This window comes from Pituophis catenifer, unplaced genomic scaffold (assembly GCF_029215685.1).
Source record: "Pituophis catenifer annectens isolate HBS135680 unplaced genomic scaffold, rPitCat1.0.hap2 SCAF_1, whole genome shotgun sequence".
Taxonomy (NCBI): Eukaryota; Metazoa; Chordata; class Lepidosauria; order Squamata; family Colubridae; genus Pituophis; species Pituophis catenifer.
This window is the reverse complement of record NW_027256881.1, coordinates 176053852-176081356: the sequence shown is the minus strand read 5'-3', so window position 1 is coordinate 176081356 and position 27505 is coordinate 176053852. Positions and strand designations below refer to the sequence as shown.

Here is a 27505-nt window from a genome sequence, read left to right as displayed (position 1 = left end):
TTTTTAATGGTAATGAGGCAAATAAAGCCATTCAATACAATATACTTTTTGTTGTTCTAAAACTCCCAATATTTTTATGTAGTTTACTAGGAGGAAATATTAAGAAATAACTGACAATCTCTATGAGAGATTCAATCCACAAATTAGATACTCAAGATGTTATTAATTTTCTCAACTGTAGCACATACTACAGATGAAACTATAGTTAAATCTCCTGGCTTTTTTCTTTTAGTCAATAATTCAAATAATGGATTAAGTCAATGCGTAGGTAACAAAAAATATGAGCAGACCCAATTAATAGTACCCAGCAATTGTTGCAAATTTACTAAAGAAATAACTTTTGCTAACTTTAAATGAGGAAAAGCCGGAGCAGAAAGAAAACTGCAACAGTTTATGTCCTAAGTACAGATAAGAAACATGCAGCTGTATTTATTCTAATCAATTTATAATCCATAGACACATAAACCATTTTATATTTCAGAAAGCCAATTAAGTTATATTTTTAAACTCCAATTAAAATATCATCCATACGATGATATACCAAATAAGATGGAAATTTCTCACGAAATGCTGGCACAAAGTAGGAGAATTAAGCATGCCCTGTGTTAAAACACACCAATGATATCGTTTATTTGGCATGCTATTATGAAAAACACCACACGGGGACAGTAGAGAGTCACTTAAGGAGAAGAGCCATCATCCAAAATCAATTTTGTATTTAAAAAAGAAAGGAGGTCCCAACCCCAAATATTAGTATGAATAACAAAGGGCGAAAGGAAGTAATAGAGAGGATTAAGCAATAGAGGATCGATCAGGAAGAATTTGAAGAAGGTTCACCCAAGCCTGAATAAAAAGAGTTCCAATGTAATCAGAATCAATAACACCAGGGACACAAAGCACCCCTTTTTATGAGAAGGTAGCTGGAGGAAGCACAGTTTGAGCAGGAATTGAAGCAAATTTTTCTTTATCCTGTGGTTGAAATGGAATAGTAAAGAAACAATCTTTTAAATCAACCACCAACAATTGATAAAAATTAGGAATTAAATTAGGATTAGGAAAACCACATTGCAAAGGACCAACTAAACCAGAGGGAAGAGGGCCCTTAAATTGAGAAGGAATAAATTTAATTTCCAAAGGAAATTTAAATTCCACAGATTCCTGAGTTATTAAATCAAGGCCAGCATTACCTGCTGTGGCTGGAACTGCGGAAGAGAGACTAGAGGAGGAGACATGGGGAAGGCACTCTTTTGTCCCCTCTACCAAGCCTCTCACAAAATTACCACTAATAACATAATCAGTGACAGCCTTTTCTCTTAAAATTTGATAAGGCAGTCCTTCCCATTCTGCAATCTGCTGTCCTGCCAATTGGCCCTGGCCCTGATGATATTGTACTGGACATACAGACAACAATTCTGCAATTTCTTCCCCAGGCATGGAGGAATCCTGTTTACAGGATTTCACCATCTTCTGAAAAGAAGACTGAACAACAGAGTTAGAAGGTTTAGTAATCTGATCTATGTCAGTAGGAGCTGAAAGAGGAAGAATCACATATTCTGGAGAGGAAGGAGGACAGACAACAGCATTGGAATAACTTGGAGATGAAGGAGTTAAAAGAGACAGTTCAGCAATTCCAAATTTTTCCACTGCATATCTACATAAATGCCATACCTGCAAAATCTCTACCTTAGCTCTTGGTTCAGCATGTAAAACTTTCCCAATTTTTTCCCAATCAGATAATCTTAAAGACCCCTTTTCAGGATATCATAAACACTTATTTGCAATCTCCTGGACCAGCCTTAAGAGACTGCATTGGGGCACATCAATGTGATTTTTCTTAAGTAAATAGCTTAATTCTTCCGCATGCTTTCTTTCTTCCTCAGAAAGCGAGGAGCCCATACTCACAGAAACCTTTAGAAGGTTGGAGAAGCCACGAGGGCTGACGGTGCACCAGTCCTTGCTGGACGGAGTAAAGGTCCCTGTTCGGGCACCACTTGTAGTGACCACACACACACAAAGGTTGAGGATGTATGTGAGGGGTAACTTTATTGTCTTACATAGTGACATTATATAGTTTGTTACTTTCAAGTTACAGTGTACTTGGCAGCATCTCATTGGCTACAGAATCTTCCAGGTAACTAGAGTCATTGGTTAACCATTACTGCTTTGCTTAAGCACTTATAATGTTATCTAGGGTTAACACACATCCCACTTCCTTTCCTCCTGTTCCTCTTGTTTATAGAGTTAGGGTCTTAATGCCATTTCCTGGCGCCTACATGTGAGTAACCTTCCTTATCTGAGGTTTGCCATCCAAGATAAGGAAACAGTCCTACACATAGCAGACTACAGGCTCCTACAGTCCTGAAAAAGAGAAAAGATCTCAACAGAGGAAGAAATAATTAAGAAAATCCTGGACTGTGCGGAGATGGATAAATTAACGAAAGAAATAAAAGGAAGATACAGAATATTATCAAGTATGGACTAAGTGGTATGAGTGGCTCGAGATTAGGGAAAGTAAATGTGAATAAACGATGGAGAGAAGAAGGTGACAAATGTGTAAAATATTGTAAATGAAGAAAATTAAAAATAAAGGGATGATAAAGATAATGATAATAAAGGATGGGAAAAATGGGGAATGTATATAGTAGAAAGCAAGAGGAATGAAAACTGATACCATGTTTCTCTGAAAATAGGATATGTCCCGAAAATAAGGTCAAGATTGATTTTTGGGGTGGGCATAAATATACGCCCCCCCAAAAAATAAGCCCTCCAGCAAGCGTGGCCATTTTCGCCATGGATTGTGGCCACTTCTGCAGCAGGAAGCCAAGCAATGCGCCCCATGTGCCTTCTGAAGGGTACTATAGCAGCAGCTATCCACAAGTTTTTTACCCTTATTTCATCGTGACCGTACTGGGCCACACGGATTGAGACGAAATAAGGGTTAACAAATTGTGGATAGCTGCTGCTATGGTAACTTCTGGAAGGCTGCCGCAAGGCGCGAGTCTCCTGCTGCAGAAGTGGCTGCACCCAAGGAACACTTTCGAGAGAGAAGGCAAAGGGGAAGTGATCCCTTGCAAACTCCCACCCTGCTCCCGCCTCTCCACTGGGCAACTCCCAGCAGCCCCAGACGCCCAAAGCCCATGCCTGCCTGGCTCACTTTTCCACAGTGCCCGACTCTTTATTGAGGGGGGTGGGAGAGAAGCAAAAGGCATGAAGCGGAGACAGGGCTTGCTCTTCTTGCTGTCTCTTCTCCCCCTCTCACCAGGTCTAGCAGGGCTTCCTGTCCCTGCCCCAATTGCATGCAATTTGGGGATGACAAGTGGGAAGGGGTGGGGCTGGGGAGACATGAAATGTGTCTTACCTACCTTGTAGCTCCGTTGCGTGTCTTGCCGTTGTCTGCAGGCAAACATGTTGTAGGGTAAAAGAAACCTCGCGAGTTCAATCAAACTTCTTGAACTCGTGAGAAGTTTGGTTTTACCCTATAACGTGTTTGCCTGCAGACAACGGTGAGATACACGACAGAGCTGCAAGGCAAGTAAGACATGCACCTCGTGTCTCCCCGGCCCCACCCCTCCCCACCTGCCAAGCCCAAATTACATCCAATTTGGGCAGGGACCGGAAGCCCTCCATGCCTGGCGAGAGGGGGAGAAGAGATGGCAAGAAGAGCGAGCCCTGTCTCGCTCCATGCCTCTCGCTTCTCCCCTGCCCTACCTGCCATCCCCCTCGACAAAGAGACGGCGGGAAAGGGCAGAAGGGGTGCGTGGAGCTGTCTTACCTGCGTTGCAGCTCCGTTGTGTGTCTCGCCATTGTCTGCAGGCAAACACGTAGGGTAAAAAAAACCTTGCAAGTGCAATCAAACTTCTTGAACTCACAAGCAGTTTAGTTTTACCCTACGTGTTTGCCTGCAGACAACAGTGAGACACGCGACAGAGCTGCAAGGCAGGTAAGACACGCATCTCGCGTCTCCCTGGCCCTTGGCAAGGGTGGGGGGGCAGAAGAGACAGCAAGACGCGTCTTGCTTCTCCCCCGCCCCACATACCACCCCCCTCAATAAAGAGCCAGGTGCTAAACATACAAATTACATCCTTTCGGAACAGAGCTTTGATCTGGTCATCACTTTGTTCAATTTTTAACAACATTTTTAACAAAATTTTATCTATACTATTTTGCCATAGCACTTATTTCTAAATCTTATATCACATATTCAACTAATACCATCTTTAAAAAATTAACACAAATTTACTTAATCAAAACAATTACCCTTCTATTACCCACCTTAATTCTTAATTAAATTAATAATTAATAACTTGTATGTTTGGAAAAAAATAAAAAAAACTTTTTGCAACAAATAAATAAATAAATAAATAAAGAGCCAGGTGCTGTGGGAAAGGGAGCCGGGCAGGCGCAGGCTTACAAAAATATTTTGTAATAGAATTATAAGAGCAGCATATAAAAACCAGTTATAAAATCAATTATCTTCAGTCTAGCCTACTTCCTTCTTGGGTTCATTGCAAAACAGTAGGATAAAATCTAATGCAACATTTACATTTCCTTCTCAATTTGAACTCTTTCTTGCTTCAAGAGTTCAAAAACTTGAAGGCCTGTTTTATTTATACACTTGCTTGTCATACACTTTTATGTTTATATACTATTATAGGATCTGGAGAGTTGCAGGTTGCGTTTGGACCCTGAGATGGATCGACACAGGTATGAGAGGAAGATCAGCTTTGCTGGGGTTTTGGATGAAAATGAAGATTCAAAAGATTCCTTACACAGCAGCAGTCATACCTTGAAGTCTGATACAGGTTGTGAAGAGAAGAAAGGTTTGTTACCTAGTGAAGCTTTTGTTTTATTGCAAACTCTAATGTCACTGTGCACAGCATGTCCTTATTTCATCCAAAATAATATTAGAGTACACTAAGCTGAATCTAATACGTTTATATTTAGATGTATTTTTGGTACTTTAGTTTCAATATTATCAATTCTACATTTGAACAGTGGTAAGACTCTTATTTGGGTGGAATTGTTGTGCCTAGATATAGTCTTCTCCTCCTCCTCCTCTTTCAGAGTTGTTATTTTTAATTCTCCAATGCAAATTGCTGTAAAAGGGTCATTGCCATGAGGTAGATCATTTAAATAAATTAAATACTTCTGTCAGTTTTTGGAGTACTTAAAATCATGTTTGTCTGTGCTGGATTATAGACAAACTTAATAAATAGTAAGTAGACATTGATTGCATCAACATATTAATGTTGAAAGTACTTTAATTAAGTACTTTAATGTTTTGTTTTATATATGAAAGAGCCAGAGGCTCATGTATATGCATTTAAAAATAATTCAGTTTCTTGCTCCCTCTAACTTAATCCAAAATTATAATATGCTTAAAATTCATGCCACATGGCTCTTGTTGCTAATTCCAAAATGTGATGTGTAATTTCAAAGCTTACATTTCCGTGTTTACTACTGGCAGTAGAATACTGTATTTATCATTGTAATGCCATCTCGTGCATACAAACAGCCACTACAAAACTATTTTAATATTTAAGAGTTTCAATCCAAAATATACTCAGTAGCTATTTAATTTATTATTGCATATTGTAAATAACAGCCCCACCTGTCAAAATGACAGAGTATAACTCATAAAGTACACTGTTCTCTTTTTGTACTTACAAAATGAAATATATATATATATATAACAGTAGTTTTAAAAAGATAAGGTACTATGATTTACGAAACTATGATAAACCATAAGTTAAATGATGAAGAAACAAATTGTATTATTTTGTTGAGTCTGGCTGATTCCATTACATGGGAAATTGACACAGATTTAATTTTTCATTTTTGGTATTGTGTTTGTTCCTTTTCTGAATATTGAAGTTTAGATGCTTGATATATAGGATTGTTCTGACAGTTGTATTTCCTATGAGGAGATTGGACTCCACTTTGTAATATACAACTAGTCCTAAATCCACTTCCTTAGCAGACAAAATGGTAATGGGATATATTCAGTTATATTTGGACATTTGGACATTGGCCTGCTATAGCACCACAATTCTCAATACAGTTACGTGAAAATAGAAATCAGTGGTATATGAAAGTGGTTGGGGAAGACTGGAGATATTTTTTGGAAGGTATTAATTTCATCAACAATGGTAAGAATAATCTAAAACTCTTCATATAGAATATTTATTTATTAAATTTATACTTCATGCATCACCATCAAGAGCGACTCTAGGTGGCGTACAGTGCATAACCTTCCTGGAAGTTGCTGTACAGGGAGTCCTAAAGTTACAACCTCAATTGGGACTGAAATTTCCAGTACTAAGTGATGCAGTTAAGTGAGGGTGTGCAAGAAGCGCCAGTTGGGAAGGGGATTCTAATTGTAATCACTATTCAGTGATATTGTAATTTCAAACAGTTGCTTAATGAATTATTGTAAGTCAAGGACTGCCTGTTGGTACTTCTGTACCAGGGAAATGCCTCTGCTGATGTCTATGTACATGGCAACCCTTTTTTACTGAACCTGTGCATTAGCAATGTGTGACAAATATGATAAAGCTGCACCAAATGTTAATTCTTCCCTTTAACTATGTCCATATGAATGTATCTCTTGTTGCCCATTCTGAAGCATGAATTTAAATAAGCTATGGTCTGCCCAGAAAACAAAATTGAAAGTGAGAAAGGAATCTTTTTTGAAGTAGTATATAAATTAATCTCATTTTTAATTTATTGTTTTATTGTATGTTATTTGGTTCATTTGTTAGTGGTTTAAAAGTATGTTGTGTAAAATTGGCTCATAATTTATAAAAAAAAAGTTTCCTGATCTCTGTGAAGTGTTAACAGAATTGTATATATGTTTTATTTGTGTTCAATTTTCATAGATATTGGTGATATCCTTAGTTAAAGCATTGACAGAAATCAAAGCAAACGTGTGTGTGTGTGTGTGTGTGTGTGTGTGTGTGTGTGTGTGTTTTCTTTTAACCAGGTTTTTCCTATGTAACCAAGGTTTTTCTACAGCCCTAGCTCAGTGGAGTCACATCCACTCGATTCTGGGCTTTTTTCCTTCTGGCAGCCAGCAAGCCCTTGCTGCCTGGTGAGAGACTTATATAGATCTATTTCTGGCTCATTAGCCATCATCAGTAAACCACACCCACATCTCATGTATCCTCCCTGTAAAGGTACAATGTCTATTTTCTTACTCTTCGTAGGATTTATCTGTGTTTTTTCTTTTAGCCAGGTTTTTCCTACGTAACCAAGGTTTTTCTGCAGCCCTAGCTCAGTGGAGTCACATCCACTCGATTCTGGAGTCACATCCTCCACTGAGCTAGGGCTGCAGAAAAACCTTGGTTACGTAGGAAAAACCTGGCTGAAAGAAAAAACACACATAAATCCTATGAAGAGTAAGAAAATAGACATTGTACCTTTACAGGGAGGATACATGAGATGTGGGTGTGGCTTACTGATGATGGCTAACAAGCCAGAAATAGATCTATATAAGTCTCTCACCAGGCAGCAAGGGCTTGCTGGCTGCCAGAAGGAAAAAAGCCCAGAATCGACTGGATGTGACTCCACTGAGCTAGGGCTGCAGAAAAACCTTGGTTACGTAGGAAAAACCTGGCTAAAAGAAAAAACACACATAAATCCTACAAAGAGTAAGAATATATATATATATATATATATATATATGCAAAAAATTAAAATCTCTGGTGTTTTCCCACGTCATTGTAAATAAGTTGGTTAAAATGTTTAAAATTCTGGTTAAAATCCCAGGTTAAAATCTTCTAAAAATCCTCACAGAGTACTCTGCAAGGTCCTTTAAAACCTCAGCTAAAATCCTACCAGTGACTTTTAAGAAGACAAATATATATATATATATATATATATATATATATATATATATATATATGTAGGTCTTTGGTTATTCGGGTCTTCTCCCATGTAAAATTGGAAGTGTCTTGGCGATGTTTCGATGAAGTCTCATTCGTCATCTTCAGGCTGGTGTTCTCAGCTTCGTGCTTCCAGGAGCAATGTGAGATCGCAGCTGTCTCTTCCTTTTAAGTGCTAGTGGGGGGGTGAGCTGATTGGGTGGGAACTTGGCTGTGTTCTGATTGGGTGGAGGTGTGTTCTGATTGGTTAGGGGCTTGGCTGTGCTCTGATTGGATGGGGGGTTGGTTGTGCTCTGATTGGCTGGGGATGTGTTCTGTTTGGGTGGGGGCTTGGTTGTGCTCAGCTTAGTCTGAGTTGCAGGGGGATTTGAGCTGGTGAGCTGCGTTGTTGTTGTTTGGCTTCGTGTTTGTGGCCGTGCGAGCTCTTCATGGTGGGTGTCAGTCTGCTTCATGTATGGATTGGATGCCCACACAGCATGAACAAACGAGACGATACCTCCCGCCTACCAGCCATTTGGAAACCCACCCTTATTGACAAACAAGTCCCTAACACAACGAATGACACCAGACCCACACTCACGAGAGCCACACAGGATGTCACCACCACACATCCACGCAGAAAGCAGACTCAAACCCACACTGATAATGAGCCACGACCAAGGACCAGAAGCCAGACCGCAGCTGCATCATTAGCCACTTTAAACCCCTCCAATCCATACATGAAGCAGACTGACACCCACCATGAAGAGCTCGCACGGCCACAAACACAAAGCCAAACAACAACAATGCAGCTCACCAGCTCAAATCCCCCTGCAACTCAGACTAAGCTGAGCACAACCAAGCCCCCACCCAAACAGAACACACCCCCAGCCAAACAGAGCACAACCAACCCCCCATCCAATCAGAGCACAGCCAAGCCCCTAACCAATCAGAACACACCTCCACCCAATCAGAACACAGCTAAGTTCCCACCCAATCAGCTCACACCCCCACTAGCAGTTAAAAGGAAGAGACAGCTGCGATCTCACATTGCTCCTGGAAGCACGAAGCCGAGAACACCAGCCTGAAGATGACGAATGAGACTTCGTCGAAACGTCGCCAAGACACTTCCAATTTTATGTGGGAGAAGACCCGAATAACCAAAGACCTACATACAAACACCCGCGAAAACCTGAGAAAACATATATATATATATATATATATATATATCTCACAACATGTAATTATTGATTATGGCTTATTACATTAATTAACTACAAGTATCCCAGAAGATGTGCAACATTAAAAACAGAAATAACAACAATTAAACTTTGAATAATGCAATACAATAAAATAAATCAGCCAGTGAAAACATAATATAAATATATTAAAATCACAGTAAAAGCAGTGTTAATGATTTTGAAAAAAGTGTTAATATATTTTCCCTTGTAAAAACTTTATTCAAAAGTTAATTCTATAGGCATAGGCAATTTTTCTATTCCAGAATAGATTGTAAATGTTGGGTTGAAAGGCAATGGAATGTGACCAAGTAGACTTTTTAAATGACCAAGGTCATTTTGAGTGGGATTTATTAGTATCAAAACTACAGATATAGATACAAATATCACACAGAAGCAAAGGTTTTATTTATAACTTCCACAAAACTGGCAACAAGTTAAAAAATCTATCTGGAAACAATAAACATTTCCCCCTTTTATTTCTTTATCATTATATTTAATAATGGGTTTTTAAAATTAACTTAACATTAGGATGAAACAATTGATCAGAATTAAAGTCTGTTATTGATTGCCTACATTGACTATTGTAGCTAAGTACAGCTTGAATTTCTGTGCTGAGTTTGTTAATCATGGAATTATGGAATTAAAATTAAAATCCTGTATGCAGAAGACAGATTTAAATAGGTTAAATAATGAATTTCTCTTTATTGGAAACTATAATTGATATGCATCTAAAACAGAGCAATGAATGTTCCTTAACAATGCCCAAATACCTTTTAATGACAAGAAGAAATCTTCTTTGTGGTCAAAGACCAATACATAATTAAACTCAACAGTACGAAGCAGGCCAGGTTACAAATATATATAAAAAGAATCACTACATAAAGAACAAAATTCAATAATTATGTCACTGGAAATGTGCCAATGGAATTACTGTTGTGTTTGGCATTGTTTAAAACAAGGTTTGTATTCTCTCTCTTTTCAGGAGGGGGGTCAGGAACAACAACAACAATATATTTTAAAGAATTTTTAGAATGGATGAAAAAGAAATCTATAAACTCTTTTGTTCCTATTCAAAATTCAGTGAAACTTCTATGGAATACAGTCTAAATGATACTGTTGCTGTTTACAAAATAAATTAATCTCCTTTCTTCTTTTCATTCTTCCTCTATTTCTTTTTTCCCTTCCTCTTTTTCTGGCTTCTGTAACTGATTCTAATACTGTAATATGTATTTTAGAAGTAGTTTTCTATTACAGGAATCCTTTGCCTGCATTTTGGTTATAATTTAAACATAGAAACAACAACAACAACATGTTGTAGGATATTAAAAATTACAAGATGCATTGAGGTGTAAGTTTTAAAATACCAAGTAGATTTAAAAAAAAAATATTCTTAATTCATGCATCCAATACTCTAGTCCCCAGAAGCTTATCCCACAATTTATCTCTTATCCTTTAAGACACTGTGCAAAATCATTCATTGATCTTGCCAGAGGAACAATATGATATTTCTCTGATAGTTTGTTACACAATGTGCCACTTTCAGGCTAGTCGATAAAACTACAAACCCAAGCAAATACAAATAAAATATATGCTAAAAGTGATCACTTGCAAAGAAAATTGTGCATTCATCATGGCAGAGTGCAAATGTATAAAAATCAGGATTTCCTCCCTCCCCAGCTACCTAAAAACCTAGATCTTAACAAGTTTAGATATTTCCTATTTCATCATTGCCCTTTCTTCTGGCCCCTAGAGACAACTATCATTTATTTGTATTGTGACTTGTGCTGTGTGTTCACTTTTAAATAGATGTACAGCTGAGTGTTGCAACATTTGGACATGCATATTGCCCATGTACTGCCTTAGAGCTGAGTGGAGAACAACATGCCAGTGACTGGTGCTTCAAACCATTCCATATATTCGTGCTCATTACACACACACACACCCATGCACACAAACACACAAACACAAACACACATGCACACACTCAACACATACACAGATGTCTTTAATGCCTGAAAACTTCTGAACTATCTGAAGAGTGGGACCACATGTTGTTGCTTTTTCTGTAGAATTCTGGTGAAGTTTAATGTGCAAAGACGACGAATTATACAAAGGTAACATTCAGAGTGGATAAGCAAATGACATGCCTAGTTTAAACAAGCAGGCCACCTACTATACTTGCTACATGAATGAAAGTTATGATTCTATCACAAAACGTGGTCAGCCTTGGGCTAGCTGGAGAACAGCTCTGTTCCAAGGCCTGATGGAACTTGCAGTTCAGTCATCGATAGCCAGTGATGAGTGTTGATGGAATGGCAAAAGTCTTACTAGCAAACATGGAAAGATAACTGTTCTATGTAAATGAGAACAAATTGTTTGGCACTAAATATAGATTTGTGGTTTAGCTGTGGGATTTCCAATAATGCTGATTGTAAAGTATTTGAATTACACTAATGGCTGGATTGAGATCTAATACAATCTGAGTAATAGATTTGTCTTACCTTTCACTAAAGCATCCCATATCGGATGATTTCTAGAGCCACCTTGGTGTTGCTTTGGAGGGAGCCTCTTGCTGGTCTTCCTTGGAAAAAAGGCATTGAAATGCAGACGGAGGAGGGGGGAGGGTGAAAAATATAACTTTATACAAAATATACGTCATTATACTTTAAAATGGGGGGAAATAAGGGGGAAAAAGTCCTCTTTTATTCTTTTAATACAGTTCCCAGCAGGAAGATCAGGATAGGAGGCTCCCGCTTGCTCCAGATTAAAGGAACCCGCAGTTTCCGGGTGAAGAGAGGGGGTTCCCTGTCCAGCATTCGCCGGGCCGGCAGCCTAAAGAGCACCAAGTTATCCCGTCAGGACTCAGAGTCTGAGAATGAGGAGCTGCAGCTGTCCCACAGCAGGGACACTGTCACTGACATAGGTAACACAGATGAGCTTGGTTAAAAAAAGGGAGAGGGATCTTGAGGTAGCAGCATCCTTAGCTTAGGAGATCTAGGAAAGGGGCTTGGAGGCTAGGCAGACCTCCCACGGCCCAGGCTTGAATCAGGAGTTCCCTTTCTTGCATGGACTTCACATTTGGCAAGGACAGAGCTTGAACCCTGCCAATACCTCTTGAAGTAGTCAGTGCTGCTCCACTCAAAGAATGCCAAATTTTAAAAATAGAAATGTTTGATGTGTGGACTCTGTACAGGCATTTTCCTGACTGCCAAACAAATGCATGCCGTGAATAGGAAAGTATATATAAAAACAACATATATTATATATCAGTGGCATATATAATATATATGGTATTGTATATATACACTCACTCTTTCTTTCTCTCACACACATACACATCTCATTGCAATAGTATGTACTATGCATATACTTATATATACAATATGTATATATTTTGCTTTCTATGAGATAAATATATGTGTACTCGTCAATCTCCAAAATATTTGTTTCCAGAGATTTATTTTAGAGAAGAACTCAGACACAGATAAATCCTAGACCTGAATCTCTTTTCCCCTTGTGGGTCTCAGTGGTATTGCCCGTGCTCTTTCTTTTCTGGGTAGACATCCAAGTCAATGCATATTTGCTTTAAGGGTCGGGGAAGGATGTAATTGGAAATACTGCCTTTTTAATAGCCTCAGTACAATCCTATGCATATCTTCTGAGAAATCTCTCTCATTGAATTCAGTGGTGCTAACTCCCAAGCAAGTGGATATAGGATTGCAGCCATAATATTACAATACAGTAAACAAATTGTGTGCTAAAGTTCTGTCTGATTGGAAGGCCCATTGACAATAAGTGCATGCAGGAAACTCTGGGGGTCTGAGAGAGCATTCCTCTGCCTTTGTTCTCAAATGTCCATTAGGATTTTTCTCTTTCTTCCCCTGTAACCCCTTGATGGGACCTAACAAGGCAGTAATTGTAACAAATTGCTGCCATTGCAGGAATATGTGTATTATCTTTCTTTAACATGGAGCCCAGTCAATGCAGATCACTGAAACCAACAATTGGCAGCAGCATGATTATGCAAGAATTTTGTTTCTACTTACTCTCCCTCCCCTCTTCCAGAAAAGGGAACAATATTTATCCCTGATTAGTGGTCATTTCCATGGTGACTATAAATTATGCTTGTAATGATCAATCTAGCTAATAATTGGGACATGAAGAAAGGTTGGAGGTGATATTTTTTAACTCACATTCCTTCCTGAAGGGCTTGGCCTATTAGGAATTGTATGCTTCTGGCATATTATTCTGTTCTCTCTAAAAAATATAAGGGAATAAAATCAATTGGTTTCAAAACCCTGGTCTGGTTTACAAGCATATATATATATATGATTCAAAATATGGAGTTAGCATCAGAAGACAACTACTTTTGGATGTGTGTGTGTGTTTTATTTTTAAGAAGGAAGCCCTTGGAGTGCAAGTGAACCTAGTATAGAACCTGAAGTGCTCAGCAGCACTGGAACAGAAGATAACTATCACCGGAATATGACGTGGCTACATGTAAGTAGAGATTATTTTTGTTTCTCTAGAATTATATAACATTCACTTTGTCATCTTTTTTTATGAATAACAAAGTTTAAACTACTCAAGAATTTAATTTAATCCAGAAAATGTCAGCTGTCCAATTTGTGAACCCAAAACAAATTGGAAACACTATTGGGAGAACTGAATTCCTGAAAGTAAAACTATTAGATACACCATATTGGTACTGAAGAAACAAAACCAGAGCCAGCTCTGGTTTTCCCACATACATACTTGCCTAGTTAAACAATAGCTTCCTCTTCTTCCCACCCCTGGGTGACATCCTCTTGTTATGGGAACAGTCCATCTCTTTCTCAAGCACCTGCAGTGGTGACCTTGACCTTGATGGTTTCCAATGTGGACAATCACAATTTCTGCATACATTTTCCTTGGAGGACAATAACTTATCAATATATTTATCATTATAATGTTATATTAGTACTTTAGTTACTCAGCTCTGAGATCCCTGTCAACTAGATGATATGAATAAAGGTAAAGGTTCCCCTTGCACATATGTGCTAGTCGTTCCTGACTCTAGGGGACGGTGCTCATCTCCGTTTCAAAGCCGAAGAGCCAGCGCTGTCCAAAGACGTCTCAGTGGTCATGTGGCTGGCATGACTAAACGCTAAAGGCGTTTATGATATGAATATATTTATTTATTTATGATATGATATTTATAATATGATATGAATAGGGAACTGCAAAAATGAGTAAGAAAATGGAGAGAAGAGGGAAAGGAATTGTAGATAATGTTTTTCCTCTCCACCAGTCTCACACCATGCTTCCTGAATCTTCAAGGTGATTAATTTGTCTTCCATGTCTAGAATTCATAAAATCAACCAAGAAGAAGCAATCACAGCTACTCAGCCAAGAAAAATTGGGTGTAGGAGGAGAATCCTGAAGTGATTATTATTTCCAGAAATGAAATTTTGTATAGCCAGGTAGCAGGGGGAAATTCCTGTTCTTAAACTAGGCAACTCTGAGCAAAATGGCAGCAATGATAAATATTCAAACGTGGCTTTTGGAACAAAGGAAAAGGTTATTGCTTGATCTCACTTTGCCCTGGAACATTTCATTGATCAACTGAACAAATATGTTTAAATATTAAGATTAATGAGTATGAGATATTTGCTAGATCTCTCATTCACGAGTTAATTGTCAGAGTTAGTGAAATATTAAATTGAAGAGGATGGAGACAAATAGTTTGAAAACATTTCAAAGATTTTTCTGTCTATGGTTTCTGATATTTAAAAAAAGGATTTTCACATAATCTTCTCTTGGCACAAAAACAGGACTGCAATTCTATAAATATTCATACTTTGTTTCCAGGTGATGATCCTGCTGTGCAACCAGCAGAGTTTCATTTGTACCCATATTGATTACTGCCACCCTCACTGCTACCTCCACCACAGTCGTTCATGTGCGCGCCTTGTCCGGGCGATCAAACTTTTGTATGGAGACACTGTGGATTCACTTAAAGAAAATAACTTATTAAATGGTGTGGCCAGAGGCAAAAAACAAAAAGAGGTAAGAGGCAATGAATAAATAAATAAATTACTCATTTTTCAGCTGCCTAGACATTTATTTTAGACTGTCAAACTTGGTTCTACTCGCAGGTGAATAGATGTGGGAGGAGTTTCTAAGAATTGTGTTTAATATAGGATCCTTCCTTAGTGAAACAATGTATTTATTTATTTATTAAATTTGTTTGCTGCCCATGTTGCCACAATTGTTTTGATACAGGGGCAAATAAATGATGAAGCAAGCTTCGTGACACAGGCTTCATTCTTTTTGGGCATGTATCACAATGTTATATAAATGTTGTGAGGGGTGAAGCTGGCTTCATAATATTTGTTTCAACATTCTGATGAGACTGTTGACATCCTATGAAACGTGCATCATTTTGGAAACAGGCAAAGAAGGAAATATCAGCTTCTCTCATTATCAGTGGTTTCTGGTCAACAAGGGAAAGCTGCATTAGTTAAGTGTATTACTGTCAGAAACATAATGGAACCCCCAGCTTCTACGAATGAGCTACTGTATCTTCTGAAAGCACTCAGATTTGTTTAGGTCAATTGTCTTTCAGTGTTCAGATAAGTCATGCCTCAGAACACCCTCCCTGAAGAAAAGAGTGTTGGATTCTAATCTTGAAGGAAAAAAAGACTCTGGAATGTTGAAATACATAAGGCATCAGGTAATGTGAATTTCCATTATATATAAAGAATAATATGAATATGAATAATATGAATAATATTATATAATAATATTAATATAAATAATATGAATAATGAATAATATGAATATGAATAAGGAATAAGGAATATAAGGAATAAGGAATAATGCGCTAGTGCAGGGGTGTCAAATTCAATTTCATTGAGGGCCATATTAGGTTGAGTCTGACCTTGGGGGGTGGGGGAGGAGTGACTGGGTGTGTGTGGCTGGAGTCGGCATGGCCAGCTCAACGTCACTCATGTTGATGGTGCCTGTGGTGGCCCAGGCGAGGCTGAGGGATCCATTGTCTCCAGCGGATGGTGCAGGCTGTCCAGAGCCCCAGGCAATGGAGGACAAGTACCCAGCCCGGCCCTCGAGTTCCCAGGGTACCGGGACCCCACAGCCCAGCCCAGCCCCGCTTTCCCAAGGGGGTACCTGGCTGCACTTACCTCCTCCTCAAGGCTGCTGCTGTTCTCACTCTTCTTGGCCAGGTTGCTCATGGTGTATGCAGGGCGGCAAAGTGTGTGGGTCAGACGGAGGCCCACTCCCTCTCCACACAAGGGGACCCGACTTTGTAACCAAAACATCCTCAGCGATAGGATGGGAGATCACCAGGAGAGATCAGGAGGAGGAGACAAAGAGAAGCGAAAGGGCAGCAGGGGTCCTGGTGGTCAAATGCTAAGGCAGAACTTCCCTCAGACCCTCCCTCTCATTATAATCTCCTCCCTCCCTCCCTTCCTTTTCCCCTTTTCTTCTTTTTCCTTCCCTCTTCACTCTCCTTTCTTATTCCTTCCCCTCTTTCCTTCTTTTTCCTTCCTTGATCTATTCCCATCTTTCCTTCTTTTTCTTTTTCCTTGTCTTTCCTCTTTCTCTTTCTCCTTCCTGTCCTTTCTTGGATGCAAAAGGGGAAACATTTCTCGATGCATTCTTGCCTTGTGATCAAATGCCACTTTTGCTAGTAGTTTGTTTTGCTAGAACTCTGTCAGCGAAAATGGAGCGATGGCCTACGATGGCCTCCTGCAACCCTCTGTCAGTGAAAACGGAGCCTGCACTGCTTTCCTGCAACCTTCTGCCAGCAAAAATGGAGCTCAGGAGGGCTGTGCGCAGTCCTTCTGAACTCTGTTTTCACTGGCACAGGCACTGCGGGCTGGTCCACTGTTTGAAGGGCAACCTTGCGGAGCAGATCTAACCACCCTGTGGGCCAGATCTGGCACACAGGCCTTGAGTTTGACATCCTGCACTAGTGGAACATTACGTTTAGCCTTTGATATATATTATTGCCAAGTAGGGAAACTCTAAGGAATCTTAAGCCTGTAAATTGCTCCTTTGACTTCTGTTTAATTATCGATGGTATCTGGTAATACTATACATGTAGTAGAATGTTGCCCATGCACAATTTGCATTGCGTGTACATATGATGGAAACATGCTTCAGCTGCCTTAGTGCCTTGCACTGAGACATTATGTGTCTAGTAACATAGGTCTCTATAAAGTATATCTCAGCACTATGGGAATGTCACATTTTACCTTGATTTGAATGAATTCACTGTCAATAATTCAGATTATCTAATCTATCTACTGGTAGTCCTCAATTTACTACCATAATTTATCCCAAAATTACCATTGTAAGTCATGGCTGTTGTTAAGTTGGTTGCCACCTGACTGTGCCCAATTTTATAACCTTTTTTGTACTGGTCAATAAGCAAAAACTGCAGTTGTTAAAAGAATGCTATAATTATTAAGCAGACAATGTAATTGTTAAGCCAATCCATTTTCTTCAAAGGCCGTTTTTGCTTAGAAATGGAAGTAAGCATCAGAAACCAGCAAAAACCACCAAAAATATTGGGTTGAAATTAATTCTGAGGAGGTCCATCATAACTTTGAAGAGTCACTAAGTGAGGATTACCTGTATTATAGAAGCTAACTAGATAAGTGTTCCCCATTTTTTACTTGCATTGTCTTCTTGGATCAGTTTTCTATAATCTCTTTAAATAATAGATTGTCTGGCATCACCAAGTCTCTGTGAAGAAGCTGCAATCTTCACCACTCTTATTGTGTGTGCTACATTCCCCTCAGCAGGGGAATCAGTGGTGGGTTTCTATTGGTTTGCCCCAGTTTGGGCGAACTGGTAGTGGCGGCAGTGGGAGGCTCTGCCCACCCACCCAGACATCATCATGGACGCTCTGTGCATGCACAGAAAGTTCTGCGCATGCGCAGAACCTCTACACATGAATGCTCACAGTTCCAAACCGGTAGCAAAGGTAAGTGGAACCCACTACTGAGGGAAATATGTTTGTGAGGGCCCTATTTTATATTATTGAGTGCATGGTTTTCTTTTGCAGGTGATGAGCCTGTCTCCAGCACCACTTTCACTGTTAATCAAGGCAGCTCCCATCCTCACAGAAGAGATGTATGGGGACATCCAGCCTGCAGCATGGGAGTTGTTGCTCAGTATGGATGAACATATGGCTGGTGCAGCAGGTAAGAGGCTCCTTTCACATTCTAAAAATGCCCTCAAAAATGCAAAAATCCAATCCTAGGGAATTGGAGCTACCATAGTCATTTCACCCAGCATTGGCTTCTGAGGATTTTCGATCTAATACTACAGAAATATTCCTTTGATTTTGAGAACATTGCCTATGCAGCCTACATTTATATGTATTTCCACCTTGTCTTCTCTTCATGATATTTCCCTGCTTGAAATTCAAAGACAATTACCAGCTCCTTTTGTTATCAAGTCTGCTCATAAGCTTAATGTGTGCTTCCACCTCTCAGCTCTCAAGTACATCAGTAAAATAATAATGCTTCTAGATTTTAGGGAAAAAAAGATGTTTCATGGAATATTTGCTTCCTACAGCTGCCATGTTCCTTTTATGTGCTGTGAAAGTCCCAGAGGCAGTTTCAGATATGCTGATGTCTGAATTTCATCACTCGGAGGCAGTGCAGAGACTGAATGCCATTCTCAAGTTCCACACCCTCTGGAGATTTAGATATCAAGTATGGCCTCGCATGGAGGAAGGTGCTCAACAAATCTTTAAGGTGAACTATATACCACCTGATATATTTCCATATAGTAAGTATTATCACTATAGGACTTGAGTTAAGTGACACTTAGGTCAGGTAATAGATATGTGTTGGAACCTAAACTTTCATAATATATTATGTTAATTCAAAATTTATAAAATACCATCCTGGCTTTCAAGTTTTCAATGATTAAACCAACAACAACAATAACAAAAACCCTCTCAACAATTATGAACAGAATCAAAAGGACAAGAGATGAAAATTTGAGTTCTGGTGTCTTCAATCAACTTCCACAGAATGAGGGAATAGCTTGATTGCAAACCAGATCCCTTGAGCTATAGAAATGATATTAGCCTGTGTCAAGAATTCACATGGCAATGCTCTTAATTCTTTTCTGGCCAAATATAAATAAATGGTCTGATGCTTTATCTCCCTAGATTGAAATCCTTATGAAAAATGGTTTATAAAATCTTTATGATTTTATCCCAAACTATGTGGTTCAAAATCCGCAGTCAACTTGTTACCAATAGATGAGAACATTTGAAGTTCAGGGTTGAACTGTGAGTTCTTGATACTGTCTGAGCTTTGTAATAAACTAGGTAATATCATCAATGCTAGAAGGGAATGAGGTTTGTTCTCTACTTATATACTAGAGGCTTGTCCTGTCAGTGTTGGTGGGAGTGTTCCTAGTGGTTCTTTGATTAGGCTGTTGTTTACTGTTAACTTATTTGCCTGAGTTTGTAGTTCTGTGATTGGGGTACTGTTTACTTCTTGATCACGGTCTAATATTAATCTTGGTGTTAATGTCTGCGTATTTGGGGGTTGTTTGCTGGTGAGGAGGTGTTTTGGTCTTTTTGTTTCATTTTTAGCTTTTTTATTGTCTCTTTTGAATGGTATGTAGATGTTATTTATCTCTCTGTGCCTCTTGATGACTGATCTGTCTGAATGCCAGGCTTCCAGGAATCCTCTAGCATTTTTTAAAAAAATAATTTTATTTATGTTTTTTTCTTTAACATCCAAAAGTACTTGGTGAACAGTGTATTGTCTGGGTCAATATACTTTGCATACAATTCTGATAATACTATTACCATTTAAATATACATAATTGTAACCTTTCAACTTCTAACATTTGTGTATACTTACCGGGAGTAATTATAATATGTTCTATTATATTTCAGTATACATAATACTATCTTCCCAATTTCTACTTTCTACTTCTTTTTTCTAACATTTAATAAAATAACCACCATGTTAAAAATATTATAACTGTCGATCATCTCTTGCCCTTTTTAAAATTTCCACTCTTATTAGGTTTTTGGTGAATCTTTCATGCTTCTCCCAATGGACTGTGGAATGGTCTATAACTGAGTTGGATATAGTACAAACTGCCCAGAGACTGAGTCATAATTTTGCTGGCCACGCCCCCACTTGTGTCTGTTGGGCCCAGTTTTCAACTCAGTCATCTGACAGAGACACATTCTATTATTGCTCCTGTTTCAATCCACTTCTGGACATTCTTGGACAGTCTTTGGATCAGGTTTTCCCCTGTATTCATTGCCCCTGATTGCAGTTTGTACTGGCAGGTTCAGCTTGACTGACAGCACCGCCAAACGTTTGGAGCGGCCCGGGCCGCCACCCATGGGAACGATTCTCGTTCCTCCTCTGGCCATTGCGGCTATGTCGGACATAGATGCCGCCTGAACCCCTTTGGCTTCCGTGCTGCAATCTATCAGCAGGTGTGGCCATTTTAAGCAGGCAGCCTTCACGTCGGCAGTTTTGCGCCTCGCTATCTGGTGGCACAATCAACGTTGGAGTTCGGGCTTGCCATGTCACCTCTTCGGGCAACGAGATTCTGCAGCACCCTTATCTGCCCAATCTCCTACCGACTATTACTTGTGGAGTGGACCCTGGCCTCAGAGAGTTGCATTTCGATCTGCCCTTCCCCCCGCTTTCCCTCCGCTTAAACACTTGACGTGGAGGCAGTTTAAAAAGAACTGTCAGCCTCTGCCTTTACTGCTTTGGCTGCCATGGTAAGGGGAGGGAGAGGAGAGCTAGCATGAGGGGGAAGCTTGCTGAAGAGAAGAAACGAAAGTGAGACTTAAGCTACTGTGCTTTAGTCTTTAAAGCTGCTATCGGGTCAATGGTCATGGCATTCCTGATTGATGACACTGCCAGATCAGTGGAGGTGTGCTCCCACCTGACCTCTGGGAGGCCTTTGGATTGGATGATTTACGATGGACAGTGGAAGGGAATGCTTTCCATCTGTAATTTTTGCGCTTTTGCCTCAGATTCTGCTTTCCTTTGGTTGAGATCACTTCAATTTTCAGTAAAAGTACCTTTCTCTATAAAGCATGGAGTTGGGGTCATTCTTTCTTGAACTTTGAAGGAAGCACACCTGACATTAAGCAGAATCTCATTTCTCCAGCCATCCCGGATAACTACCGAGGGGGCTGAGCCCAAATAATGTATGATCAAGAGAGTGATGGAGATCAGATGGGTGCTTCTGGCTCTACGATGACTTCATTTCAAGCGGAAAAAGAAGTCGCGGAGTGGATGGAAAAAATTCGGTTGGGAGAGGAACCAGAGGAAGCCAGATGGTCGAGGGGAGTAGGAAGGTTGCCAGACCTGGAGAGGACCCCCCAAGGAGTAACCAGCTCCAGACCACATAAGGGAGAAGCTGCGTGGATGCAAGAGCAAAAGGAGAGCCTCATGATTGCTCAGACTATGCAACTCCTCCGTGATGTCGAAGAAAGCCGTAAAAGCCATGAATCGTATGTATTCCCTGGGGGGAAGGGAGGAGACTACCCCAGGGTGGATCCAAAGGAGGTTGCTTGTGGGGGAGAGGAAGAAGAAGCTGGGGAAGAAACAGCTCAAGCCTCTGGTACCCAAGCGAGGGATGCAGCAGCCCAGGGGCCCCCAGCATTGCAGGCTCCACCCCGGAGATGCAAAAAACCAAAAATTCCCCCCCAACCGACAAGTATGGAGGAAATCCGAAAACCCTGGGGCTTTTCCTGACCCAGGTGTGGAACCACATGTAGGACTGGGGGGAGGACTACTTATCGGATGCGGCGCGAGTGAGATGTGTCACGAATGCCCTAGAGGGAGTGGCAGCTGAATGGATGGTGGTCCTCCACAATAACAACTCCCCCTTGCTGAGAAATTACAACCTATTCATGGGGGCTCTTAGAAGACGGTTTGAGGACCACCTAGCCGAACAGAAGGCAAGACTCCGAATGAAGGGTATTCAGCAGGGCCGGAGATCGGTGGCAGATACAACCAAGAGTTTTGTGAGCTGGCACCTTTCATGACAGGGTGGTCAGAGGTGGCCCTAATGGAGAATTATAAAGATGGGTTAAACGATGACATCTACAAAGACTGTAGAGCACAGGGGGTCCCCGAAGATCTGCAGAGCTGGTACATAGTAGCTGAAGACGTGGAGATTGATCTGGCCTGAAGCTGACTCCGTGGGGCCCATGTAGGGGATCTGTCATCCTCCCACTACCACAAAGGAGTGCCAAAGACAGCTGTGGGGAAAGCGGAGTTTAAGCCCAAGCCGAAGTCCTTCATGTGCTTCAAATGTGGAAAGGAAGGGCGCCGGGCCGCGAAGTGTTTCTCCAAACCAGCACTGAAAGCCACCAGCTTGGGAGCCAAGAGGACCAACAAAGCGCCTGCAAAACCTTGCAAGGCCACCCTGAAAGGAGAAGTTGTTGAGTTCACTCCCCGAAACTAGGGTGAGTTGGGAACTCCAACCATCGCAGACAACAGCGAGACTGACACCGACTCTGACAACGACAACCTGGTGAGTCACAAAGGGGGCCCCATGCTCATCTCAGTAGAAATAAGGGTGCCGGCCACTGGGGCACATGGGCAGATGTCAGCCTCCTAGACTCTGGGTGCACTAGATGCATAATCAGCCCAAAAGTGGTGGAGAAGATGGGCCTGAAGCTTAAAACATTAAAGAGGCCTATGGCCTTCTGTCAGTTAGATGGATCGATGGCAGGCGGGGGCCCAGCCACTTTTGTGACCGAACCCATTGAGATGCAATTGGGGGATCATTTAGAGACTCTCAGTTTTATTGTGGCCCCTGGCATGGACTCCCATACTTGGACTCCCTTGGCTCTGAAAATGGAATCCATGGGTTAACTGGAGGATGGGGGTTTTGCGCATTCACACTGAGAAGCCAGGGCTACAGAGGGAAGAACCCCCCCTGGAGGACGGTGTAGAAAATGAGGGAGCAGAAATGGCAGTAGACCACATTGAGGGGGAGGAGAAGATTCCTAAGGAGTATTGGGATCTGAGGGAGGTTTTCAGCAAAAAGGCCTCAGATGTGCTACCTCCCCACAGACCAACGGACTGTACCACTGAAATACTCCCTGGAGTAAAACTCCCTAAACCAAAAATCTACCTCATGACCCCTCGAGAGCTGGGGCAACTACGGAAATTTATTGATAAGAACCTAGAAAGGGGGTTTATTCAACCAGCCAGGCCAAGAGTGGCAGCGCCAGTACTGTTCCGGGAGAAGAAAGATGGCTCCTTTTGTTTGGTAGTTGATTATAGGAATTTAAACGCCATTTCCGTAGAAAATGTCTACCCCTGCCGCTCATGAAAGACATGCTAGCCCATCTAGGAAAGGGGAAACTTTTCACCAAGCTTGATTTACAAGAGGCATACTACAGAGTACGAATCAAGGAAGGAGATGAATGGAAAACAGCATTTAACTGTCCGCTGGGATGTTTCCAGTTTTGGGTGCTCCCTTTTGGACTACAAGGAGCTCCTGCTGTGTTCATGCAATTAATCAACGAAGTGCTGCATGAACACCTGTATAAAGAGATGCTGGTCTATTTGGATGACATTCTTATCTACTCCGAGAACATGGATGACCATGTGAAATTGGTGCGGACTGTCCTGAAAAAGCTCAGGACTGCTGAACTGTATGCCAAGCTCTCCAAGTGCGAATTCTACCAAAGCAAAATTGACTATCTTGGATACCGCATATCCCATGAGGGGATTGAGATGGACCCTGGAAAAGTCTGGGCAGTGTTGGAGTGGGCCGCACCACGTACCCGCAAACAACTACAGAGCTTCCTTGGATTTGCTAACTTTTACAGACAGTTCATCCCCTCGTTTGCCAAAATCGCACTGCCGATAACAAATTCACCAAAGGTGAATTAAAACCGAAGCCCTCCCAGCCCCTTGAATGGACTATGGACTGTCAGGCAGCATTCAAGAAGCTGAAACGGTTGTTTGCTGCTGAACCAGTCCTTAAACATCCTGATACGGAAGAGCCTTTTGTACAGGCTAACGCTAGCGATATAGCAGTAGGAGCTGTACTTCTGCAAATGAAAAGGAAAGAAGGAAAATTACAACCTTGTGCCTATACCTCCCGTAAATTGACTGAGACCGAGAGGAGATGGGCTATATGGGAGAAAGAGGCCTTTGCAGTACGGTGGGCACTATTAACATGGAGACAATTTCTTGAAAGAGGTAAGCACCCTTTTGAAGTGTGGACTGATCATAAAAACCTGGAGGCGTTGAAAACACCACGTAAGCTGTCGCCCAAGCAAGTCCACTGGGCTCAACACTTCAAACGTTTTAACTTCACCCTACACTACCTTCCTGGTGGGAAGAACTTCATGGTGGATGCACTTTCTAGACTGCCTCAGTATAACAGTGCCAGAGAGGAAGTGGTTCGGCCAATCATCCCTGCAACCCAGCTGGCGGCACCAGTAACTACGAGAGTGCAGGCGAGAGGCGATCTAGCCCTACAGAGTGATTTGCTCCGGAAGCTACAAGACACCCTAAAAACTGACGAGTGGTTTAAATCCCACTCGAATGAATGTACACTTCGTGATGGACTAGCCTGGGTGGGAGCAAAGCTGTATGTTCTCACTAGTCTGAGAGCAACAGTTCTACAGCACGCTCATGACTCTAAGGTGGCAGGACATTTTGGGTTTGTCAAAACCTTACACCTGGTTAAAAGACAGTTCTCGTGGCCCACACTCAAAAAAACATAGAGGCATATGTAGCCAGCTGTCCAGTGTGTGTCTCAGCTAAGAGACCTCCGGAAAAGACATCTGGTCTGCTTCAGAGTGTGGCCAGACCTAATGCCCGTTGGAAAGAGATATCCATGGATTTTATCGTAGACCTGCTGGATAGTGGGGGGGAACACAGTTATATGGGCTGTCTGTTCTGTCCCCGTCTACACACACACACACACACACACACACACACACAGCCAGACGAGGGTTAAAGGAAGCACTTGGGACGCACACAGTTTGTTATCAGAAACTTGGCAGCAAGACGAGCACCGACTGCCAAGTGCTTTTACTTCAATAAACGGGAGTATCCCTTCACCATATAAACAGAAATACACACAGTTTGCAAATAGTCCAGTTCAAAACAAGAAACCTTCGGCAGATTTAGGCGTTGTTCAAAGTGACTAGCCAGAGTTAGTTTTTGTCCGTCACAGAGTCTTAAATAGCCACCACATTCTCTTATATAGTCTCTGGGGTGTGGTCCAGTGACTCAGCCTAATCCCTGGCATGCCTCCTCAACTGCTGCATTTATCACACCTTCATTGGCGTGGATCCAGGAATGACAGATCGCCTCCATTGCTATCATCGGAGACACCTGGCTCCTGGCTAATCTCCTCTTCCTCGGCCAGCACCTGAGGCAGTGCCAGAGAGGAGGGGCCTGGAGAGGGAGGCCTGGCTGACTCCTCTCCTTCATGTTTGGAGCCTTCTCCCTCCGATAAGATAGGCTCGGAGGACGGAGCCACAACACTGTCACTGATTTGTTTTCCAAACAAGTGCATTTCATCCCATGTTCAAAAATCCCTTCAGCAAAAACACCTGCAAAACTGTTTATACAACATGTGTATATGTACATAGTGCCCCGAAATGTATAATTTCGGACAGGGGTGTGCAATTTACCTCCAAGTTTTGGAAAGAGTTCCTGATGTTGATAGGCTCTGCCCAGGGGTTAAACTCCACCCACCATCCCCAGACAAATGGGGCTTGTGAGAGAACCAATTCCGTGTTAGAACAGTATCTGATGTCAACTTGCAAAGCTTTCAAGTTGCCATGAGCAGGAGGGAGGGAGAACTGAAGTGAATTCCATACATTCTTCTGACTGCAATCAGAAGGAGGGCGTTAGGTTTCACAGCCAGCCAAAGTGGTTAATTGGAGAATGTGATTTATCACATGGCCAGAGAGGAGGGGAGAGACAGGGTCATAGGGGAAAGTAAATCTACGTAGGATCAGTCCTAACTGCATCCCAGTACTGCAGGAATGGTGCTCCTAATAAATGACTATATTTCCTTTGAAGTTTGGATCATGGCTCATGAATTAATTAGGGCATCTTTCGGAAACTTGACATCTGAGATGTTACATAAATTATCAACAAGATAACTGGGTGGACCTATTGCCATTTGCAGAGGTTGCTTATAATAACTCCATACATAGCAGCACAGGTTTCACTCCATTCAAAGTGGCATCAGGCCAAGAGTTTGTGCCAATTCCAGAGCTACCTCAAGATAACCCACAAAATCCCTCTTTGATTGATTGGATTGAATAGGTATGATGAACTTGGGCAGTAACTCGAAAAGCTCTCGATGAAGCACATCGAGCCCATAAAACCCAAGCTGACAAAAAGAGATGCCCGGCACATCCTTATAAAGTGGGTGACATGGTTTATCTCTCCACCAAATATTTAAAAACCTCCCAAAAGTCAAAAAAGCTTGGACCCAAATATGTGGGACCTTTTCCGAGTAATTAATTGAGTAATTAATCCAGTCACAGTTGAATTGGAATTACCAAAAAATTTGCGATGAATTCATCCCGTGTTTCATGTCAGCTTATTGAAACCGGAACATTTGTCCCCTTTACATCTGGACCAAGAACCCCGCCCCCTCGTCCCCATTCTGATTGAGGGTGAGCAACATTTTGAAGTTAATGAAATTTTAGATTCCCGAAAGCATCATGGTAGAGTGCAATATTTGGTGGCCTGGAAACATTTTCCATTATCTAAAGCTGAACGGGTAAATAAAAGTGATGTTCAAGCGCCAAAGAAAGTGCAGTTGTTTCACACCAAATATCCTGATAAACCTTAATTTATATGTTGTGTTGTTATCGCCTTTCCTTTTTTTCCCCCCCCTTTTAGGAATAAGATCTCTTCTGAAGGAGGGCCGAATGTCAGCCTCTGCCTTTACTGCTCCCCCCATGGTAACGGGGGGAGGGGGGAGCTAGCATGGGAGGGGAAGCGTGCTGGAGAGAAGAAACAAATGTGAGATTTAAGCTACTGTGCTGCATCTTTGAAGCTGCTATCAGGTCAATGGTTGTGGCATTTCTGATTGATGACACTGCCAGATATGTGCTCCCACCTGACCTCTGGGAGACCTTTGGATTGGATGATTTACGATGGACAGTGGGAGGGAATGCTTTCTATCTGTAACTTTCACGCTTTTGCCTCAGATTCTGCTTTTCTTTGGTTGCGATCACTTCAATTTTCAGTAAAAGTGCCTTTCTCTATAAACCATGCAGTTGGGGTCATTCTTTCTTGAACTTTGAAGGAAGCACACCTGACAAGAACTCCCAAATGGCTTGAAGTGCTTTACCACCAACGCCAACTACCTGGCTTCGTTGGAAAG

General features: G+C 41.3%; 1 protein-coding gene across 1 annotated transcript in view; it reads left to right on the top strand.

The window, feature by feature from the left end:
• Positions 1-27505, top strand: part of UNC80 (unc-80 homolog, NALCN channel complex subunit) — a 186147-nt gene that overhangs the window by 65266 nt on the left and 93376 nt on the right. Inside the window, exons 26-31 of the mRNA XM_070956783.1 lie at positions 4655-4820; positions 13503-13603; positions 14954-15151; positions 15711-15818; positions 18177-18315; positions 18692-18873. Of these exons, the coding sequence (XP_070812884.1) occupies positions 4655-4820; positions 13503-13603; positions 14954-15151; positions 15711-15818; positions 18177-18315; positions 18692-18873 (894 nt within the window). The remainder of the gene's footprint in view (positions 1-4654; positions 4821-13502; positions 13604-14953; positions 15152-15710; positions 15819-18176; positions 18316-18691; positions 18874-27505) is intronic.